Raw genomic sequence first — 24253 nt, 5'->3', positions numbered from 1 at the left:
AACTTACATGTGAACTTCGAATCCTCCATTGTAATTGATCATGTAAATGCTGGACAAGGACCAACAAAAATTTAGAATATCTAGAAGAAATGAAAATCGAGACAATGATGTGTAATATACAAGGGTAATTTGTTATCTTAGGTATAATTTTGTTTTCGTATGTTTAGGAATTGTGTCTTGTCACTAAGCATATGTAGCATGCTCAGGAATTTATCATGGTCTTGTTTAGACTATCTTCTCAATAAACACTCCAAAGAAAATAAAAAGGAAAAAATTAATTAAGCTTCTCCCATAAGTTAAAATTGGCATGTGTACAAGTTAAATGAGAGAACTTACATAAAATTTGAAATGTATAAATTGATTTTAGCTTAAATAATTTATATTGGCTTTTTTTGTCCTCCAAAAAGTGGTTACCGAAAGTTTATCTAAAGAAGGGTATCAAGATAACCATTCCTTTATTTAGGTCATTAAGTAGCATCTCACCTAATTTTGTTGTGTTTCTCTTCTCCGTAAAAGGAGAAAATAGGATGAACACAATTATGGAGAAATTCCAAATACTAAAAATAGCCTTTAATAAATATAAGTACAGTGAAAAAAGTAGAGCTTCCTCACAAGCTACTTCTAAGGAAGAGAAGCAAAAACATAATTAACATTTCAACTCTTGTATTAGTATGAAAAGTGTGAAGCAATAAGTGATATCGAATAATGGAAAATATCGGGGACCATGAAAATGTGTTAAGCAATCAGTGTTATTGAGATATCGAATAATGGAAAATTTAGAGGACCCCAAAAATCCTATATAAAATTATAATGAAAACTATAACATGTCTGGCAAAAGCATTGCAGACAAAAAATACAATATATACATATAGATACTTTAGAAAAAATAAACAAATATAAGTGTAAAGCAAGAATAATGAAAGAGACAATCATAACTAATAATAATATTATTTCTAGAAATTCAAATAACAATTACATCAAATCAAAACACCACAAATTTCAAGTTTAAAACTTAGAATAACAAAACATAAGATAAATATCTTAGATTTCTAATTATCTAGCTCTTCCTCGATCCCAACATAATTATCTTCAATGTTATCTAAGGATATCCCTCCTCTTCTCCTTTAGAGAAAGCTTGGCTAAAGTCAAATAATTCTTCAATATTTTTTGACTCAAATTTAGAACTATCAAACTCCAATTCATCATCAACCCACAACTTGAATCATCTCTTTGCCCTTGCTTTGTGTTGAGGCCAAAGTTGCACCTCCTTGAGAACATCCAATACCAATACCATTACTTGATGGTTGCTTTCTTTTATTGTTTGTTTTTCTCCTTGTATAAATTATTGGCTCACTAACACCTAAAGCTTCATAAACAATTGCCCAATTAAGAGAGGGATTAACTCTTCCCCCAATCTTCATCATCATGAATATCCTCTTACTCCATCTTCATCACCATCATCACAGAGGGAGGTGAAAATTGGGTTTGCAGGAAGAGCATGGTTACTCTTATGTTAGGGTTAGGGTTTGGGTTGGATTTTGAATGGTTAGGGTTTGGGCTGCATTATTGAGTCCTATAACCCATTCCAAAAAATATTAGGATTTTGCCTCGGGTAAGGTCAGGTCTGGTCAAACAAGCCCAAGGCTGCTTCTTCTACCAGGGAGTGCGATTTTCACTGCTGCCATTTTGGGGCAGCCAATGCAGCTGCCATGGACCTCCCTGCAAAAACCGTTTCACCACTGCCTTGCTAGGAAGTCAGCAACAAACTAGACATTGAGTTCCACCATGGAGCCTGATAGGATATGTAATGTGTATGTTAGAAGGAAACATACTAAAAAGTAGTTGTTGGTCGGGTTGTTAGGATGAGTGAGAAGTTAGAAGTGGACGCAAGATTTCTTCTACGGAAATATTGGAGATGAGGAAGATATTTTCAGAAATCTTCTTTCCAGAGTTGGATTCCATTTACGTATGGAGATAACCCTTCTCAACCACAAGTTACTTTGACGAAGAAACTTTTGATGGATGTTTGTGCAATTGCAGGATTTCTTAATGGTCTTTAGGTCTATCATGATGATCCTCCAAAAGTGAAGTGTCTGCTTTTACCTACCAAGCTGTTTGGTAGATGTGATGGAAAGAAGGCCACCAAAGTTGATGAATCTTCCCTAAGTTTGATGAATCTGCTGATGGGAGATCAAGCCTTGCAGCAAGTGCTAATTAAAGGGCAAAAAGAAAGCCTTAAGGCAGCCACGTGGGAAGCTGTTGCAACAATTAAGGACCAATTTCTAGACTTCAACCTTGAGGACAAGGTTGTTTCTACAACAATGCGTAATGATAGAATATGTAATGTGTATGTTAGGAGGAAACTGATAGGTTCTTGGATCAAGAACCTATGGAAAAACACTCGAATACACACAAAGACAATATATCTGAATTATACAGCCTCCTTTTATTGAAAAAGAATCAGTAAGAATGGTGTTACAACGTAACCAGAGAGCTTAACCTCCCTCCAAAGAACTACAAGAGTTCCCGCCAAACAATAACACTCAAAGACTCCCCCTCTCACCAACCAACCCACCCCTTTTATACTGACTTACCTAACTGCCAGGCAGTTAGGCTGGGTAATGTTTCTTCTTCTACTAGATACAATTAGTTCCCTAACAATACTCCCCTTCCCCAACAACCTTGTCCCCAAGGTTGAAAAACTGCTCTTTCTTTTTTTTTTTTTTTTTTTTTAACGCCCCATCTTCCAACGGAGGCACCCTCTTCTCACCCACAGCCTTCTTTAGTCGGGGAACATGAAATATTGAGTGCATTCTTGCTGTCATCCTCATCCTCATCCTCCGCCAACAGCAAAACTCGCAGACTCTTCTCCGAGCATCGGTGGCCAGGAGCAAAGGGGCCTCCGCACCGGAAACAACGACCCTCTTCTCTCCTTTTAAGAAATTCCGGATACGGTAAGTTTCGCACCGTCCGTTCCCGATTATCGGCGCCTCCGGTCACACTTCCTATCGAGCTGCTCGCCGCCATCGCTCCCTCTCTTCTCGCGACTCCTCCACCCTCCGTTTTCACTACTTGGGTCGTCGCAGTTCTCACCGGCTCCGTTCGCGTCACATTCCCGATGGGTCGCATAACGTATGGGTTCGTCTTAGACCCACTCGCTTGCCATCCTTGAACTCGCAGCGCCGCGTCTTCCACATCCCTTGCTATCCTCATCGCCTCCATTAATTCAGAAGGATTCTGAATTCGCACCTGTCCCCTCACGTCTTCCCGTAACCCCGCCAAGAAATACCCTAACACCTGTTCCTCCGGTACCCCTTTCGTCTGCCCCATCAACGTTTCGAAACTCCGAACAAATTCTTCCACTGTGCCTTCTTGCCGTAGAGTGGCCAATCGCTCGAACACCGTGCCTCTGAATCCTTTCCCAAAGCGATTAATCATGGCTGCCTTCAGGCCATCCCACGATCGATTTCGAGCCTTCTCTTTCCAAAACGTAAACCAGTACGCCGCACTCCCCTCCATGCTCACATATGCGAGTTCCACCTTTTCTTCGTCGTCCGTTATTTTCTGTATGTCAAAGAATCTTTCTGCCCGATTGAGCCAACTGAGTGGCTCCTCTCCTTCAAAGGTCGGTAACTCTACCCTCTTCCTCCACGGTTTCTGTTCTTCCCCTTTTCCACCATTTTCGCCCACTCCAATCACTCTGGGTCCCCTATGCTGATTATCGTTGACGGAGCTATCTTCTGAACTCCCTTCCGCCTGAGGACCGTGATGGCCTTGCGTTCCCAAAATCCTCATTATTTGTTGAAGGTCCCTTCGTACCGCCGTCGATTCAGCCTTCATCCCCTCCATCGTAATCTCAATGGCTTCAAGCCTTGCCTCCGTCGCATTCTCCATCTTCGCGTTTTCTCCAATTCGTTTGGATCCGGCAGGTCGGACCAAATGATAGGTTCTTGGATCAAGAACCTATGGAAAAACACTCGAATACACACAAAGACAATATATCTGAATTATACAGCCTCCTTTTATTGAAAAAGAATCAGTAAGAATGGTGTTACAACGTAACCAGAGAGCTTAACCTCCCTCCAAAGAACTACAAGAGTTCCCGCCAAACAATAACACTCAAAGACTCCCCCTCTCACCAACCAACCCACCCCTTTTATACTGACTTACCTAACTGCCAGGCAGTTAGGCTGGGTAATGTTTCTTCTTCTACTAGATACAATTAGTTCCCTAACAGAAACATATTAAAAAGTGGTTGTTGGTCGGGTTGTTAGGATGAGTGAGACTTTCTATATATAGTTGGGGGATCTTTGTATGCTGGAGACATTTTCTTGGATGTTTTGGAGAATTGTTGACAGGGTCATTGACATCATGTGTGAAGGGAACATTGTCCCTTGGATGCATTCATGTTGTACTTGTTTCCTAGAATCAACAATACGAGGTCTATTCAGTGAGTTTGGGTTTGCATTCATTTTCCTGGTTTCCTCTATCTAGAAACCTAACATGAATTGTTCCGACTCAGGTGATTGCTTCTCTTCAACGTCCTTTGCTTCAATTCTACATACGGGTTCAAACTCCAATTGTGACTCACTCTACTAATCCTCAAGCATCATCTCTTATTCCAACCGCCCTTTCACCCACGCCTCCTGCACCTAAACTTCCTATTGCAATATGAAAAGGTATTTGTTCCTCACATAATCCCAACCCTCCCTATGCTTTTACCATTACTTATCATTGTTTGTCACTATCCTATTTCTCCTTTGTTTCTTCTTTGGATTCTTTGTCTATTCCTAAGACTACATGTGAAGTCATGGCTGATCCTAGCTAGCGTCTGGCAATGGTAGAGGAGATGGCAGTCTTACATTCCAGTGGCACTTGAGACCTTGTTCCTTTGCCTTTTGACAAGTAAATAGTTGGTTGTTGTTGGGTTTATACAGTGAAAATTGGACTTGATGGTCATATTGATCGGTTAAAAGCTCACTTGGTTGTCAAAGGATATACACAAATTTTTGGTCTCAACTATGGTGACACCTTTTCCTCTGTGTCCATTTGTTTCTAGCTATGGCTACTATTCATCATTGGCCTCTTCATCAGCTAGATATTAAAATGCATTCTTACATGATGAATTGCAAGAAGAAGTTTATATGGATGAACCCCCTAGTTTTCTTGCTCCCAGCGATTCTTGTCTTGTTTGTAAGCTTCAACGGTCTCTCTATGGTTTGAAGCAATCTCCCTGGGCTTGGTTTGGTCGTTTCAATTCTGCCTTGATACAGTTTGGCATGACCTGATGTGAGGTTTGTGAAGCCAAGATCGTTTGAGAGAGAAACTAGGATCGTCTAAAGCATCTCTGGTTTTGAAGTTTAAGAAACAACATTAAACGAAATAGTCTTGAGTAATCAAACATACAAAAGAGCATAAAAAGAAAGACGTCTAGACATTAGAAGCATCAATGTGTCATGCCAAATCAAAGTAAATCAAGATTACATCTAGAGCTACATAAGGCAATTAAATAACAGAAGAGATATGAAAGAATATAGAAGAAATGTCAAATAAAACACTAAGCACAAGAATCGATCTAGTAAGACATAACTCAATCATAATACATAGAACTTAACATGCAAAATATAAGAATACACTCTTAGCTTAGAGGATGACATGTAGCTCTTGAGAAGAACACAAAAAAGTATCCGCAACTAATCAATACCACAAGAAGAAAGAAAGGTTGATAAGACAAAGATCAAGATCGTCTAGTGTTTTCACATGATCTAAAGACAAATAGACAAAGACCACGAGCGAAATAGATCAACAAAGTATCACCTTTGTAAAACCTATATTGTTAAACAAAAGGTCTAGTATAAAAGATAAGCGTTTATGATAAAGCTCTAAGAAAAGCTTTAGTGAACATTCTATAAACGATTTCCTCATACAATGCGTCAACAAGAGTCTTGCTAAACGGATTCATGTTATACCTAGCTAAACAAGCTAGACGAGCTCTCCCTATAAAATAATGTTTTTGGTAAACGTACTAAGGGTACAAACATTGTTCCAAAAACACATAAGGAAAGATGTCTTACTAAACGCGCTCTTGAACTAAACAAGTATTTACTAAACAAAGTGTCGTTAGGAAAAGCCTCTGGTAGGCTAAACAATACCATATGCCAAACAATATCCCTCATCCAACGATGAAATCTCCATCAACTACTTAGTATCTTAGTGAAAAGCTCAAACGATCAAATTCTGCCTGAATGGCAGAAAATTTGAAATACTTTTAGTTGTTCTGAACATGCAATAAATGTCATTAATTGCACAACATCTCAAAACAACTAAAATGAAAAGAAAAAGGACATATATGCTTGTACACATATCTACTCTACTCTATGCAGACTACCTAAGTCAAGCATACCCGTTCTATCAAATACAAGTCAGAAGTGGATGTTAGAGAAAAAGAAGATATTCACGGAATGATCTTCTCATCAAAAGTCACGCCAAAGAGATCGTACAATCTACTTTTGATAAAGCACCGAAAAAGTAAGCCTGCTTTGACATGTAGACCTCAACCTAGGAGAGTCACCTACGATAAAGGCTACAAAGAGCTGAAAGTCAAGACAAGCATCGTCTAACGGCTAAATTCTCAAAAAACTTATAAATAGAAGATCTTTGCACAAAAAGAGCACAAGGATGGGAACTTAAGGAATATAAAGAAAAATCATCATCATGGAAAGATCAAGAATTCTCTCAGAACTATTTAGAGTCAAACCTTCTTATGTAAGAAGAGAGAGAGAAAAGCTTAAAAGGAAGAAGAAATACTCTCAAACTTCATTGACATATTAGCTTATTGTTGTAAGAGGAGAGAAGAGAGAAAAATTTTGTGAGTCTATTAGATTGAGTTGTATTGCATACATATCCTTTTTGCGAGAGTTATCGTCTAAGGACTTGTAATCAATCTTTTGATTGTAATCAATCTAGACGGGTTTGTTTAGTGGAAACCAAGAGTGGGTGAAACTCAGTGACGTTTAACTTGGTGAAGTTAAACTGTAGCTAGACAGGTTTTTCTGGTAGAAACCAGGAGTGGGTGAAACTTAGAGACGTTTAACTTGGTGAAGTTAAACGACAGCTAGACGAGTTTATCTAGTGGAAACCATGAGTGGGTTAAAATTAACTAGACAATGTATCAGGAAGATACCAGGAATGTTTAAGAATGCCAAGAGTGGTGAAGAATACTGCACAACCAGAAGTGAGTGAAACTCAGTCAGAGTCATGGTAACGAGGGTTACTGGGTTGACTACGACAACCAGGAGTGGGTTAAACTCAACTATACAACATATTGGGAAGATATCTAGATTGTCTAGGGATAACAAGAGTGGTGAAAAATATTGCACAACCAGAAATGGTTGAAACTCGGTTTTAGTCACGGTAACGGGGGTTACTGGGTTCACTTGGAAAACCAGGAGTGGGTGAAACTCAACTAGACAAAATATCAGGAAGATATCTGGATTGTTTAGGGATACTAGGAGTAGTGAACAATATTGCGCAACCAGGAGTGGGTGCACTCGGTTCTAGTCATAGTAACGGGGTTTATTGGATTTGACTAGCTTAACCAGTAGTGGTAGAATACTCACATGTACTTCATTGAAAATCTAGTGGAACCCTCTAAGTTATCTTAGAGGGGAACTGGACGTAGCTCAGTTAAGTGAACCAATATAAAATGTTTGTGTGTCATGTCTTAGCTTTACAAACATACTATTTACAAATACATTAGATGTGCGGAAAGCAAATCACTAACATGCATGCTTATCAACGGACACTTCTTCATCTAAGAGTTACTTCTCCTAAACGCTACGGAGATGAACTAAACACCTGGACAATAAACATGCCTATCAAAACAGCGTTTATAGGTTAAGAATTTAGTCACTCATGAGGATCATCCAATTTTTATCAACGGTTGTCAAATATCAGCTCTGAAAAAGATTTACAAAAACATTATGCAATTCTGGTGTTTTTCATTACTTCAAGGTTGACCATTATGTCTTCTCTTTTCACTCTTCTAGCAAGTGCATTTACCTTATTGTTTATGTTGATGACATTGTCATCACAGTTGATGACATTGTCATCACAGTTGATGACATTGTCATCACAGGTGACGATGAGAATAGGATTCGACAACTCAAAGAGTAAGTACCTTTCATAACAATTTCATATTAAAGATCTAAGCCCTCTAAAATGTTTCTTAAGCATTGAAGTTACTCAATCTGCTTCTAGAATTGTCATTAATCAACGTAAGTATGCCATAGACATTCTTACTGAAACTGTTATGCTTGACTGTTGTCCTTGTGATACTCCTATGGATCCCAATATCAAGCTTCTTCCAGGTTAGGGGGAGCCATTGAAAGACCCAGAAAGATATCGTCGCTTGGTAGGCAGACTCAATTATCTCACTATCACCAGACCCGACTTCATTTTTGTGATTAATGTGGTAAGACAATTTCTAAATACTCCTTGTGATAGCCATTGGGATGCTGTGATAAGTATCCTTCAATACATAAAAGATGCTCTAGGACGAGGATTATTGTATGAAGACAAAGGTAGTACTAAGATCACTTGTTACTTTGAAGTGGATTGGAGGGGTGAATGAAGCATGGTGATCACCGGAGGAAGACGGTCTCAATCGCAGTGGTCACCGCAGGAAAAGGATGCCCAGTGCTAAAGAGAAGGGGCACATAGTGGCTACAGATATTGTTCACCCAAAAAAAAAATGAAACCAAATCAAAAACCCTAAACTACTGATACCATGAAAGATTGTATATGTTCTTAATGTATTGTGTCTAATGCAGACCACACATAATGTATTTATAGCATAATACAAAATCAAGTATAATAAATACACCTAATAACTAGGAATCAATCATCCTAATTTTCCAGATTATCTAATGCTTAATTCCCTAGAGATCTGTAACAACTGATTACATTCTAACAAAAACTAAATTGCGGAATCTGCCAATTATAAAATCAAATATTGTACCAACATATAAAATTCTGAAACAAACAGCTACATAATGCACCAAATACATATCAACAATCCACGAATGAATGCTTTACTCTCTCAGGATCATTCAACCTTCTTAATCCATGTCCAAGAATTTTTTGTCAGCTCAAACAAAAATTGGCATTCAAAGGTCACTTAAAAATTCATGAAACAAGTGACATGACATGGAAAAGATCAATGCATTATAATGTTTAACCTGTCATATACATCACCACATATTTCATACCTTTACACAGCTAGATATTGAAGAGGCATTCATAACACGAGGCCAAAGACTATATTCAGCAAGCAACCCCAGCATAGATGACATGAAGATATATCTCTCATCATCTACGGCCTATAAGAATCATATACATCAACAATAGTAATCAGAAGTTCACGAATAAAGAAAGTTCTATGTGTGTATCAAATCCATACAGTATTTGATCAACTGCAAAATAAGCATATAACTAGCGCTTGATTTGGTATACTTACGGAAATAATCTCTATTAATATATGACTTCAACCACATATTTTAATAAAATATCTTTTTTATAATGAATTGATCATTTCCTTTGTTATTTTAGAACCTTTAATAACAAATTTGGCTCAATTAAGTGAAGACTCAATGAAAGATTCCAAGAAAGTTTCCTAGAATAAATCCTTGTTGCTTTAGAGATATGGAAGTAATGTGGGGAACTTGAACTACAAATGAGAACAAGGTGTTGTAATTAGAGGAAAATCTTCCATATTAGAGAAAATATCTATAGAACCTTCTTAATTAGAGAAAATATTTGTAGGATCTTCTAGTTTATTTTTCAGTATATTGTTTTCTTATTTTCCTTTTTTAAAAGATTAGATTGTTACAAATAGAGGTAAAAAGAATGTAATAGACATGAATGAAAATAATAAAATTCATTCTCTTTTTCAAGATGTTATCAATGCATTAAATGGTTAAAATAATCATTTGGTCCCTATAGGGAACACTCATTTAGGTATCAGTCCCTATAAGGGAAAAAAATTAAGTTTGACTCCATCGAACACATTGGTCCCTGCTGTAATTATGATTCTTTAGTTTTAAAGTTTTAGTCCCTATATGCCCTTACAGGAACTACAACATATATTTTTTCATATTGAAACCGAGTCCAAGATGAGTGTCACTACAGCAACCAAATGATTAGTATAACCTGATTAAATCTTTCTTGATGTAAATTGTTTTTTATATCAAATTTTCTTTCAACTTAACTTTTTCAGGCGTTTTAACGAAAACTTATACTTGCACCGGCAGAAAAAAAATTAGTGTGCAAATAAATTGTGAACTTAATTTAAGCAGAGATTATTTTGGGTCCATTCTAAAATGAATTAAAAAAAAATAGAAAGCCATTAATCGACATCAACAGCCACAGTAGAATCAAGACACCAGCTAACTTCAAGTATCTAGGTAATGGTAGCATTCCATCTCTACCAATAAAAAATAGCTATAAAAGTAGCAACAAAACAATAAAATAATGAACAGAGGGTCAATAACATACTGACATCACGAAACTATACTTACTTTCAAATCATGAGCAAGTTTTAAATTTTCTTCAAGATAACCTTTTCTGCGAGCCAAATCATTAGATGCAGATGAGATAGCTTCACTTTGCTTTTCATCAACTGCCTAATAAAAATGTAACATTCAAAGTTTAAGATTGATGTTATATAAGATGCTAAAATATAACTATAATTTACAAAGAAATTTACTAACCATTCTTAGTTCAGAGAATTGCCTCTCCAGTTTGCATTTCTCATTCAACAGCTGCAGTTCCTGCTGCCATTAAATTTAGTTAATTTCCTCAAAAGCCGAAGATGTAGATAGACATAACTGACACGTGTACATTTTGTACCTTCATGCAGGCAAAAGCAATTTGTTCACGGAGGGAGAGGATCTCCTCTTCTTGCCCCCTTGCTCGTGAATAAAGTTCCTACAAACAAACTTATAATCTGATTGGAATTGTATGAAGCACCTTGTATCTTTCAAAGAAAAAAAAATGCATGAATGCGTTGTGACGCCTTCTAGCATTTTTTTCTGCCAAAATCTCCTGTACAAAATTTACTGGTTTACTTCATTACCGTGGCTGGTGTGGCATCTTGGTCCTGGATGTGATTGTGTGCATCATTGCTTTTGAAATTTCTCTGAGTCAGTTGTGTTTCAAATTTGTGCCTACAATGGAAGCATCAAATTTACTACATCACAACTTGAACATAACAGATTGTAATTTTCAAGATAGCTCAGAAACACCACATCACCTTCCTTAAGGTGGAACCCTTTTCCTCCAAATTATTTGTAAATACATTCGTTGTTAAAAGTTTATACCTTTACTCTAATAAGGTGTCACTCAAGAAAGCATCACTAAGAGAATATGACATCCCAACTAGGTTGACACGTCATATCTCATCACCTGCTCTCCCAAGGATATGTATATACAAGAGAGAAAGAAACAACAATACAAAAAAAAATCATGGGGGGGGGGGCCTTAACAAAACCTATGAATGAAGAAAATCTATACCCTAGCAGACCAAACATATTTCTAAAATATCAAAACTTACACAAGAAAGAAGGGCATCTACCCACATGATCTCAATCTTAAACTCAACCCCCAAATTAGCAAGTCTATCATCAAGACATCTATTTCCCTCCCTAAAAATGTGAGGAACTTTCAAATTCAAAATATCACAAAGCCACACAACACTTCAATCTTCCTCAGATAAACCAAGGAACCATAGAAGGATTTCAACATGCTTCAACCACCAACTGTCAATCACTTTCCAACCATAAAGAATTCCATCCTCTAACCCTGCAAGCTCAATGACTAACATGGCTCCCAGAAGCTCAGCCTTAAGAGCAATGTCATTGACAAGAAAGGAATAAACCCCCCTCAAATTTACCTTTGCTACCATAAAAAATACTAGCACAAGCCACCAATCCAAAATTTCCACAAGTCGCACCATCAATATTAAATTTAATATACCCAATATCAGGCGGCTTGCAAACAACAATTGTCAATTTAGGAGACTTTTGAGTTAAAAGTGTATTCTTTTATTATTAAGAAAATGACATTGAATGTCCAAGACCTTTAACAAATCCAGGTGGTCGTAAACATGCCTGGGAGACTGAAGATCAAAATTTTACTGATTCACAGTTGATTGGACTACAGATGAGAACAATCATTCTTTTTAAAACATTAAAAAATGTAGAAATAAAGTATGAAAATGAACACAACATTTGCAGAACATAATGACAATCTTAGAAAGAGTAAATATACGACAATGATGGAATTTTTATCAAAAGTTGTATTATAAGAATCAATGTATTACCTTCCTAGAATCTTAGAGCCTTGGCCAGGAACCCCATCATTATTATGTAGTACATGTGAAGAATTTGTAACAGAAGACATAGAATGGCCTGCACAAGGTCCTCTTCAAAATAACCTGTAATTGAGTGATAGTTGATTCAATCCATTATTAAAAATAAATTCCTTCATACGATCCCTTTATTCAGGTCCAAATCAAGATTTCTGAATTATCGGGTTCGTACCAGGGAATGATTCAAGAGGAAACAAATACCAATGAGTTAACTTTTTCAATGCGCAAAGCATATCTTATTAATTCGCAATACATTACTTCACACATAACTACATGATCCTTTGTTCCAAAACCTTTTTTCTTAAAAAGCTCTCTCAGCAACCACCAAAAGAAGGTAGTTATTTACCACAATAAGCTATAACCCAAATACACCCCACACAATTTTCCTTTTTTAAATGTTATTTGTTAGAATTTAGATTTTGTTAATTGGAATACTCAAACCCACTACCTATCCCTCCCTCCCTTTCACTTTTACCATCAAGCCAATTACACATAATGGCATATTGTTCAACAACAAACCTCAAAGCAGTATATAGACAACAACATTTTCGAATGACAGAATATCTTTCTGTTACATAAAGTTTGCTGTTATATAGAATAAATAATTAGTTTAGGTACTATGATTAGTTTTTCAGTTACATTTATCATTTGAATTCACCTTCATCTCTTGAATTATTCGTGAAACAGACTTTCTCTGTATAATAAGAACTCTGCTCATAAACTTCGTTACAAATTACAACACACAATTATGAGTACAACCATCAAATTAGCACCACAAAACAAACTCTCAAAATTAATCCATTTCATTTCACCACATTACTGACAACCCAAATTTCTCACACAATCATGAACATTATCATATCATCCTATCAGAATTCCCAAAGATCGGGAACTCTGTAAACACTCGTTTTTTTTTCTGTGCACAAAAAACACAATGTAAAAAATAACAAGAAAAGAAACCTACAACAACTTGAAACACAGTTGCATCAAACACAAAGCATTTAAACCAAATTAACGAACTAACACAAGCAATTGCTAAAATGAAATTAAGAAGACGAAAAAGAAGAATGAAAACGCGTATGCAGAATATGGAACTCACCGGCAGCAAGTACAAAAACGTCGCCAACCTCCGAGAAAAAAAGATTGTAAGAAAATTTGAGAGATGCAAAAAGGAACTCAGAAGTTGTACATGACGGGGCAGAGAGAGAAAGAGCGAGGAAATGTGGGTTTGTGATGCAAGTCAAAGGGAATTAGAGAAAATAGTAAAAGTGAGACATTTCAGAGAAAATAAATAAATGAATAAAAAATAAAAAATAAAAGTTTGGATCAAGTTAATTTAAAATTATTTTTTTATTTTAATAATATAATAATTGTAATAAGGTATTTAACTTTCATGGATAATTAAGAAAAGATGAAAAGTAATTTTAAAGATTTTTTAAAATATTATTTAATATAAAATAAATTAATAATGTGGTTATGCTTGAAACAGGGGAAATAATTGGGTTGAAGAAAAAGAAAAATTATTGGAAAATAGAGAATCTAAACAGAAAAACGATATTTCATTTAGCACACTTTCTTGAACTTTATGTGAATATGTAAAAAAATAAAATTAACGTTTAACATCTTTAATTGTATCTTTTTTAGATTGTATAATTAATAACTGTTTTTTTTTTCAAGTCTAGTTTTAAATAGCAGAATTTAACATAGGTTTCCAAATCTGCAGTTCTAAATTGCAAATCTATTAATTTACTCATTTTAATATATTGATGCTTTTATTCATTTTAAAAATAAAATATAAATGAAGTTTGCATGTTAAAAGTAAATTTCATTTGAAAACTAAATACAAAATTAATATGCATGTCTATTTTATTTTAACTCGATCCTCTTTATTCTTATATTGTTGCTCAGTCTCGGCTATCTACGTTTTTACTAAATAAAAGAGCAATGTTCGAAACTCTTTCTGACACATTTTTTATTGCTGAGAATTTATTGACGACCAAAAAAGGACAGATACATTAAATACGGTTTTGGATCTATAATTTTCTTTTTCTAAATTTTAATAAACTCCGACCAACATTACAAAATGTGTTCTTATTACTTTTTAGCGTATTTTACAGACAAATATGTTTCTAATTAATACTTCTCTTAAAAAAATCTTTTATAAAATATTGGTATTGCGTTTTTCTCTAAGGATATTAGATAAAAAATTATATATATTCTCAACGTGTTAAAATAAAAAGAAAACCTAAAAAATTATAAGTTACAACTATACATAAATGAATTTATAGAATATTATATTAAAGTTTTAAATAAAAGAAACTTTAATGTACCTATAAGTTAGCTCTAATTTATATAAAGAAATATTTATTAAATGTTTTAGATTAATGATTGTGAAAAGAACTCTGAATAATTATATATATAAAGACAATATGATATAATACAAGTTTTTAATTTCTAAAATTTAAGTTAAATTAGAATTTTATTTTATTTAAAATTTTGATATATTTTGGTTTTAAATTTTAAAAGTGAATGGATATAATTTTTTAAAATTAATTTTGTTAATTTTGTAAAGTTTGTTAAGTTGTGTATCAAACTGAAGTTTGTGTTGGAACTTATCAAAATGATTTAAATATCATTTTGAAATATATTTGACATGTAAAAAAGATTTAACTTAGTTAGATTAGAAAAATTATATTTATCGTTTTTCAAAGTTTGAGAAATAATATTTTGAGATATTGACAAATTCGAATTTAATGTAGAATTAAAAACATAGGTAATCTTGTTATATAATCAAACTATGTGTTTAAATTGAACATTTAAGATTTTCATTAATATACGAAAAATTATTATTATTAAAAAGATGTATACTTGTGGACATTTGAAATAACTTTAAAACTTAATATATTACTTGAAATTACTAAACTTACAATCAGTAACGGTAAGTTTAATTATTTGATTACAAAATTATGCACGGATGAAATTATTATGATAAGTGCGCTTACACCAATCATAATAAGTTTAAGTCTTTATTACGAATTTGTTACTTAACTTATTATGACAAGACTCGTCAACTTATTAAGTCGTCATTGAATCAATCTTTTGCATTAGTGTGTTTAAAAAGATTTAATGTAATTTCTTCTGTTATATTTGTATTCACATTATTTAGAAGATAATCATTGTGTTAATCTTGATTTTTTTTTTCTTTCTTCCTCCACCATTCATCACCTTCTCCCACTTTTTCCCCTTTCTCCCTCTCTCCTCTACAATCCACCTCCATTACCTTCTTCTTCTTCCTCTCTTTTCCACCACTCATTTCCCTTCTTTTCCCTTCTCTTAGGGGTTTTTGTTTACCTTTTTCCCTTTCTCCCTTTTTTCTCTGTCATGTAAGTATGTGTATGTGTTGAGAAGTTCATTTGAGCTTATTTCATGTAATAATTGAGTTCATTTGGCTCCTTCTTTTATCTTCTTTGTACTAATCTTGCAATAGTGTTGGATTTCTTTTGATCAATAGAACAGTAAAACGGGAAAAAATGTTACATTATGAAGCATTATATCATGGTTGATTATGTTATAAGCGAGTTGTGGTGGAACAGAGGTGGTGGTAGAAAGTCGAGTAAAATAAATAACAAAGACAAAAAATAAAGTAACACGTCCCAAATTTTGTTGTTTTTACTCATTTTGATCACCTTCTTCTTGTTCAATTAGTTCCATTTTGTTTTAAATTGAATTAATTTAGTCTTTTCCATTATATTTGTATAACCTCCATTAAAGTCGTATTTTGTAAATATTATATGTTAGTTTGTAGTACTTTTATCTTTTTTTTAATTTTTTTTTCACATGTCAAACTCTGTGTCATAAAATGGATTAACGGAATCCTAAACAAATTAACCAAAGTAATCGCCTAAGTAGTTTAGGCTTAACTAAGTAAAAACTCATAAACAATGTAAATAATACTATTCACAACATAATTAATTACCTATTCATTCAACTTTATTATCACCTCACACACATAAATGACTTGAAGGATAACAATGTTTTTTTGCGCACCTCCTTTGAACTGAAACTATATATGTACTTGTGAACATTTCAAAATACCTAGAAGTTGAAGTTGAAGAAGAGTATCTCAGGTAGAAAACTCATAATATATAAAAATTCTTATAGAATCGTGATTATAATTAACTTTTGTTTAGAAAAATTAAATTTATAAATAAACTAACAAGAAAAATACACTAGTTTTCTAAAATTAGTATTTGAAAAATTTTACATTTACATTTTTTAATATTTTGATTTTGTTTTTCTTTAAAGGATAAGTTGGTTCTTGCACTTAATAGTCAATTTGATTATCAGATCAAACAAGATAAACCGTAAACATTGATCAAAATTTTAAAAGAAATTATAACTTTCAAACAAGTATTTTTTTTTTAAATTTAAATTAAAAAATAAAATTAATTTTAATATTTAAATAGAATAATTTGATATATAAAAAGATAGATATACAAGTTATATTAGACTTAATTATTAATTTGATTTTATTTTAAACAGAGGATTTAAAAACAAACGAGACTTCGTGTGAAATTTTTTTATTTCTTTAAAGATAATATGTTAATATATTATTAGTATTAAAATAACTTTGAAAATTGGAAACTATTGTATTCTTTAACACGCAGCCCATTTAAGACCCTTATTTAGTTAGTGGAACTTTGAAGACAAAACGAATATATAAACAAAAATTAAATTTTCAATATTAGAAGAATCTGTATAATACACCATACAGAATATTACCGAATTCAGGTTCGAAAGAATCTGTTCCAAGATCTCTATGTAAAAATTAAACAACAATCAAATGTTGAAAAACATTAATAATTAGCTAAATTTGTTTAGTTCAAGACTCTAATAATTAAGTCGTTGTAGTATAGTGGTAAGTATTTCCGCCTGTCACGCGGACGACCCGGGTTCGATCCCCGGCAACGGCGAAGCTTTATGTTTTTATCCAATTTTGATTGAAAGTCAGTTTACACCTGCAAAGCGCGTTTGATTCTAATAATTTTTATTTTATTAACTATTCTGAGACATCTTTTGTACTTGTATCTCATTTTAAGTTAGATTAAGTTTAGTTATGTTGTATCGTGATTATTGGGGAACTGGTACTGGTTATTCTTATTAGAATCATTTCTGTTACTTCTAGGATGGATCCAAACGCGCTTAGTGGAATGAATTTTAATCAAAAATCGAAAAAGATAAAAAAACATTCGCCGTTGCCGGGGATCGAACCCGGGTCGTCCGCGTGACAGGCGGAAATACTCACCACTATACTACAACGACACGATGCTTTTCGATTTAAATAATGTATGTATTATCTATAACTTTAAACTATGTTTTCTCGATGTAATAGTTGGGAATTTCTTATGCTTCATTTTATGAATTAAATGTTATAAAAACAAGTTTTCTCTTTTTTAAATATGTAACAATTCTTTTTGAGCATGGGAAGAAAAACTTAAACTAGTCCATGTTAGTAAAATATATTAATTAATGAACTCATGTATAAAAAAAGAAACACACCTCATGCATGATAGACTTAAATATAAAAATAAAGTAATTTCGGTAGCATTTAATAGCATCATTCTTATAAATATTATTTACTTTATTCTTAAAAGGGAAACACATTTACTAATAGAAATACACTCTTTACGTCTATATTTATATTTAATTTATTTAATACAATAAAAACTATTATTATTATAAATGTAATATAAATAACTTTTACAATCTTATTATAAATATATCTTGTTGGGTATCATTTATAATATGTTTTGGTTGTGTCTGATTTCATATTGTTGTATCTGACTCTCACTTTAATTCTGTCCAAGTTTGATATCTAGGCAAAATTAAAAACAAAAAAAAAAATTATTTAAAAAAAAAATCCTAAAATAGACTTAAGCTATTACCAAAATTGAAGCATAAAGGTAATATTCACTAGTAAAAAATATGTTTTTGAACTCGTCTAATAGGCTTCGGTCAAAGAAAAACTAAAGCTTATCTGAAGGCGATGACAATCTTGTAGTTTTTACAAACTTATATGTACCGATTTAAGAATATCCTAAGCATATAGAGCATCTTACCTCAGTTAAAATTATAACCGGTGCCTAATACTTTCTGAAAAAGTTACCTGCACCTCTGCAAAATTGAGTTTTGGCCTAACACGTGATCTAGTGCTTCGGTTCTATACAAAACTGGTGTTGAAAGAGGTTTATGTCTCGGTCAGTATAGAACCGAGGAGGCCTGATGAGAGAAGTACAAAAGAGGAAGCAAAGATGGAGGGCACCATTAATGGCATGAATCAGTGTGCAAGGAAATGCGTCACATCCCATCCATCCCATTTTTCCTTGTCACATCGTGTCACATCTTCACCTTCTTCCTTCCCTCCAACTTTTTCTTCTTCCACTCCTAACCCTAAAAAATAGCAAGGCTACTTCACGAAGCACGTGCTTGACTCATTAATAATAATCTTACAAATATACTTTAGTTTCACAACACAAAGAAGGAGGAGTTGGAGCTGACGGCTGACTCCTACACGGTTAAGGTTTAGCAGAGTTAGATTCTTGAGCTCCGCAAAGCTCGTCAGAACCTCGTCGGAGAGAACGTTGTTGTACAGATCCATCGACTTGAGACTCTTCAGGTTCCCCAGCTCAGGAGTGAGCGAGCCGGAGAGCGCATTCACCTAAAGAAAGAGCGTGTCCATATTCTGAAAGCCTTCCGAGGTCAGCCGAAATATCGTCGGAGAGTCCGCAATACGCAGCGTCGAAACAAACAAGTTGGGACAAGTTTCCATTCTCCGACGGGATGCCGCCGGAGTAAGCGTTGTAGTAGCCAATGTAGAGCTCGCGAAGCGCGGTGAGGTTTCCAAGCTCCGCAGGATGTTTCCCATGAGCTCATTAGGTGCTGCCAAGTGCCATACTCGGGAGGGATCTGGCCGGAGAAAAAGTTGCCGCCGAGATGGAGATTACGGAGGATGGGCATGGTGGCGATGACGAGGGGGAGAGGACCAGTCATGTTGTTGTTGTAGAGGTCAAGGACTTGGAGATTGGCGAGGCGGGTGAGGTTGGAGGGGAAGGTGGCGTTGAACGCGTTGTTGGAGAGGTTGAGATGGCGGAGGACGGAGAGTGCGGAGAAGGAGGATGGGATTGGGTTGGAGAACTGATTATCGGCATGGGAGATGTAGGAGAGGAAATGGAGGTACAAGAGAGGGGGAGAAACGACCTCGGTTCATCAGGAACCGAGGCATAAAGTACAGTGAAAAAAAATATTTAAAAAAATAAAAAATGTTACTGCTTTAGTTAATTTTGAATCGAGGCATAATCTTACCATTTTATGCTTCGGTTATGAACCGAGACATAAGGTCTATCACTTTTTACATTGTCTGAATATGTCTCGGTTAAGAAACCGGTGTCTATCAGTGAAAATAACCGCTGTCATTTCTCCTGATGGCACTAGTAATTAGGTTTTAGGTATGAGAAAAGCCAAAATTTAATTAATTTAAAATTATTTAATTTAAAGGGTATTAGGCTTCAAGTGTGATAAAACACGAAGCCTAATATTTTCTGATTTAAATAAATTATTTTATTTTAAAGATATTAAGTTTTAATTTATCTAGATAAGTGAAGTTTAATATATGCCTTTTAAAATGAAACAAGTTTTATATGAAAAAGGTTTAGGTTTTAGTTATTAAAATAAACGTAACATTATTACTTTTTTTTATTATTTATTAATGGTGTTATGTTTAAGTTCTTATTAAATCAAGACCTAATATTAAAGTGTATGTTTTAGTTTATAATCGAGGTAAAAATTCACTTTTTTTTTACTACATTTAGATATGTCTCGATTGTTAACTGAGATATAATATTCCACTTAACGGATGTCAAAATTATTTCTTGCACTTATTATTGTTTATAAAATCCTATCAAATTTAGAGGTTTACAATAATAAATTATCATTAGTGAATTTAAGTTACAAACTTTCTATGGAAGAGTTCCACTTAAACCCAACAATGAAGTTGAAATCTTGATTATTATTAATATTTCTCATTGATATATTAAATGAATCATTAGCGAATATTTTCCCATTGTTTCTCCACCTAATATATCTAGGCAATCTTATAAACAAAAAAAAGACAAATTGAACCTTACCATTTGAACTTTGTAGAATACACAATTAATATCAATCAAATGTATGAGTTTTAATTATAAATCAAGATTTGTCTGTGCTACTTTCATTACTGACGCTCACGTTAAATGTTAAAAAACAGAAGCTACATTTTTCTAAAGAAAATCCAATCTCAATCATTAATCATTGTAAAAAATTATGTTTGGTATAATAAAATAATTCAATTATCCCCACATAATTAGTACTTGATATGGGAGTGTAAAGTTCAAGTTATAGTTTCGAATTTTCATATACATCACACTCCATGCATACCTAACTTTACCACAGACATTTATTGTTTACACAACCACTAGAAAATTCAAAATTTTTCCAAAAGCATTTAATGAATTCACCTTATCCTTCTTCTCTTCTCTTATAAAGAATAATAAAATGGGAAAAAGAATTTAAACCTTTTCCAAAAGCATTTAATGATTCATCAGTAATTACAAAGGCTATAGAGAAGCTACACCAAAAACCCTAACCATGGTTGAATGGTTAGAAAAACCCTAACAACAGGATCCTTGGGAAGAAATCTCACAAAGATAATCATTCTCTTCATCCTTGTGCTCTTTTGACTCTTCCTCCTCCCTCTGGTGAAGCTCTTCAAGACTCTCGAGATTCTCCTCCAAAGGAATCGGGTATATAGGGGCAGTCAAAGTGCGTTCGGAATCCTCAGAGTCCCCGTCTGATCCATCAGACGAAGAACATCGTCCTCTGCGACGATAATATGGCGGGGTGGGCTGAGTCCACCATACATAGAACTCAAACATCTGAGACTCCTCCACAAACTCATGAAGGCGTGTGATAGTGCACCTCAGATATCCGATGAAATGATCCACATCAAGACTCGCCTCAGGTATCCATCTTCCCATGATGTCATGAATCTCTATGTGGAAACCCGGTTCTTCTTCATATGCCAGTTCTTCTTCATATGCCATCGGTTCTTCTTCATATGCCATCTAATAACCCTTAAAGGATTTGAATGATGAAAATACGAACTGTTTCCTCAAATGAAATAGAAAAAGGTGACAGAATGCCAAGAAAGAAACTTGCATCACTCACATAAGAAAGCTTTTGAATCGCTTGATCTTTCCAAAACAAGGCTTGATATTTCCTTTGGAAAAAACAATGAAGTTTTATAGATTCTTTGAAAAAGAATTGATCTTGTTCGGACCAAGATTTCAAAAGTATAAAACTTTAACTTGCATAACAAGCTATGATTAAGTAATAAGAACAACATGATCAAATTTAGAAAAAGTAAAAGAAAAAGGAAAAATAGTAGCCCGAAGTACGTACTTGTACTTGAAAGAAAGAACAAGAACAAAAGCTTTTCAACCTGTTAAAGAAAAGTAGAAAAGGTGATGATCAGAAGAATGTGCATGAAAGAAGAAGAGAAGGTGTTTTGTTGAGCACTTTTTTTTCACTCTAAGAAGGTGACGACGCTTACCTGAAATGTGAACCAAGAAACTCAGATTTTCTGAGAAATGTGAACAACTTTATGGCATTATGGGTTTGTTATTCCAGGGTTTATTCCCTGCTATTTAAGCTTTTTATTAGAAGTCAATTTTTCAATTCTTTTTGACGAGATAAAAGCAGCATTTTTTTGTATACTTGAGATGAAATTATGATGTAAATATTATTTCTATTGTTTAGCATCAGTTGAATTTATTTTCCATCTTAATTGACGTTTTATGTTCTTTCTTCATACTGATGTTTTGGATTTTAAAGTTAAAGTGGAATATTTTATTTCATTTACTTTGTAGGAGTAAATATTATTAGAAGTCATTTTAAACTGTAATTTAAAAAAAGGATTAAAATATAATAACTAATTAATTATTTTAGTTTTTAAGTAAAGAATAATTTCTTTTAGTCATTTCAATTGTATGAAACTTTAGGAAATAAATTGTAACAAATTTTTAAAAAAAGTAAATCGTAAGTAAATTTTAGGGAAAAAGTACGTATTTATAAGAAATTTATATAATTAAGTTTTGGAGAAATTATACATGGATAATACGCTATATATTTATCCCTATAACGAATGTATAAAATCTAGGAATACTCGCAATTGTTTAAAATACCTACAACACGATAATCTAGAATAAACATTATGGAATACAATTATACTATAAATTAAATGCGCTACGATAAATAAAAATAAATAAATAGTTTCAAATCAAATATTGAAATCTTTGTTTGGTACGTGTAAGTAAATGTAGAAATGTCTCATAGTTATAGTACAAAATTTGTTTTCATATCTAAATTCGAGTGTTAGAATTTCACTTGTCATTGATTTTGATTAAATAAGGTTTTGGGTAACAAATTAACATTCAACAATTAATTTTTTTTCATTTCCCATATCTTTTCTTGTTTGATACTTTATATTTGAAGTGCATAATCTTTCGTCTTAAGTCAATCAAAAGAAAGAAAATTGTTGAAAGGGATCATCCAAATTCCAACTCAGGTTTTTATTGTTGTTCAAACATCGACCAACTTCTTTCAAATAAAGACTGAGTTGTATAAGCAATGGTCGACCTCTTCCAAACAAAGACCGAGTTATGGAAGCAATGGCCAACCTTTCCGAGAAGAAGACTGAGCTCTTCTAAGCATAATTGAATGAAGACTGAGCTATTCCAAACACAAATGAATGAAGACCAAACTCTTCCAAGCATAACCAAATAAAGATCGAGCTATGCAAAGCAATGTCCGAGCTCCATTTACCATTTATGACATATTCTGATATGATCTGGAGAGGACTGAGCTCTAACACCAATATCTGAGTTCATCTAAAGCCAGATTGATGATGACTGAGCTTAAGCTAACAACCCGACTTCACCATAACCTGACTAGGCTATTCCCCATTATTTCTGCAATCTAGACCACTATATCATTTGTAGCGATAATAGGACCTATCTGTACCCTGGCAATGACAATAGTGCGACACCTACATAAACTACGTTGACATATCAAATTATAAAATAAACAAAATATTAGGATAAAGTAAAATCAGTTTCAAACCATCTCTAGGACAAAACATAAATATTGTTAATTAAGATGTTATTAATCGATTAGATAAATGTCTCAATCAATTAATAATATCAGTAGAGGATCCTATAAACATAAGTGTTCTCTCCTATTTAAGTGAGTGAAAACAGATCAAAAATTGATTGAGCAAAAGAGAAAAATGTTTTGGATTCTAAAAGAGAACAAGTGATGATTATTTGGAAAATCCTCTTAGAAACTGCCAAGATGAGTTGTCTTATGGGATTTCCTACTTCACATTGTCTTAGCTTGTAAAATCCACACTCCAGATCTATTCTATTATGTCTTTTGCTATATTAATCATTATGCATTGTGTTGTTTTAAGTGAATGTTTTAGTTGTGATTGTGTGAATCATCACATCTATAGGTTTGTTCTTGGATTGGTAGAGTTTAAGATTAATAGTAAAAATCCTTCCAAACTCAGGTTGTTTGGAAGAAGACTGGATATTGATTCATATTGAATTGAACCAGTATAAATTTGTTTCTTTCTCTCATCTTTTATCAATCTTTTTATTTTCTTTCATAGTGTGCAAAAGTCCAAAGAATCAAGAACCAAACATCTGTTTTTGAAAAAGAACTAAAATTTCT

General features: G+C 33.6%; 2 protein-coding genes and 2 non-coding genes across 6 annotated transcripts in view; 1 reads left to right on the top strand and 3 right to left on the bottom strand.

Annotated features, from left to right (window-relative positions):
• LOC124838029 (uncharacterized) overlaps positions 1 to 13679 on the bottom strand; it is a 32988-nt gene extending 19309 nt beyond the window's left edge. For 2 of the 3 annotated variants that reach the window (XM_088093814.1, XM_088093815.1), the window contains exons 1-8: positions 13527 to 13679; positions 12380 to 12493; positions 11135 to 11225; positions 10909 to 10986; positions 10770 to 10832; positions 10578 to 10682; positions 9270 to 9380; positions 8 to 49 (exon numbers count right to left, since the gene is read on the bottom strand). In XM_088093814.1, coding sequence (XP_087949940.1) covers positions 8 to 49; positions 9270 to 9380; positions 10578 to 10682; positions 10770 to 10832; positions 10909 to 10986; positions 11135 to 11225; positions 12380 to 12459 — 570 coding nt within the window. In that variant the 5' untranslated portion in view covers positions 12460 to 12493; positions 13527 to 13679. The remainder of the gene's footprint in view (positions 1 to 7; positions 50 to 9269; positions 9381 to 10577; positions 10683 to 10769; positions 10833 to 10908; positions 10987 to 11134; positions 11226 to 12379; positions 12494 to 13526) is intronic. The other variant, XM_047313534.2, reaches the window with a different exon arrangement.
• LOC148195613 (uncharacterized) lies at positions 1113 to 4659 on the bottom strand. The gene has a single exon (XM_088093817.1). It carries the CDS (start codon positions 3892 to 3894, stop codon positions 2767 to 2769), a length of 1128 nt encoding a protein of 375 aa, XP_087949943.1. The 5' UTR covers positions 3895 to 4659; the 3' UTR covers positions 1113 to 2766.
• Positions 13680 to 17328: 3649 nt separating the features above from the next.
• TRNAD-GUC (transfer RNA aspartic acid (anticodon GUC)) lies at positions 17329 to 17400 on the top strand. Its single transcript has one exon. It is a non-coding gene; the product is annotated as a tRNA-Asp (tRNA).
• Positions 17401 to 17677: 277 nt separating this feature from the next.
• On the bottom strand, positions 17678 to 17749 carry TRNAD-GUC (transfer RNA aspartic acid (anticodon GUC)). Its single transcript has one exon. It is a non-coding gene; the product is annotated as a tRNA-Asp (tRNA).
• Positions 17750 to 24253: the final 6504 nt, after the last annotated feature.

This window comes from Vigna umbellata, chromosome 7 (assembly GCF_029865625.1).
Source record: "Vigna umbellata cultivar VRB3 chromosome 7, Vumbellata_1.0, whole genome shotgun sequence".
In the NCBI taxonomy this organism is placed as follows: Eukaryota; Viridiplantae; Streptophyta; class Magnoliopsida; order Fabales; family Fabaceae; genus Vigna; species Vigna umbellata.
The sequence above is the reverse complement of the archived record's forward strand: the minus strand, read 5'-3'. Positions and strand labels throughout refer to the sequence as shown.

What these genes read in the sequence shown, in the direction of transcription:
- LOC148195613 (XM_088093817.1), bottom strand. Translation starts at nt 3,894, where the DNA reads ATGGAGAATGCGACGGAGGCAAGGCTTGAAGCCATTGAGATTACGATG.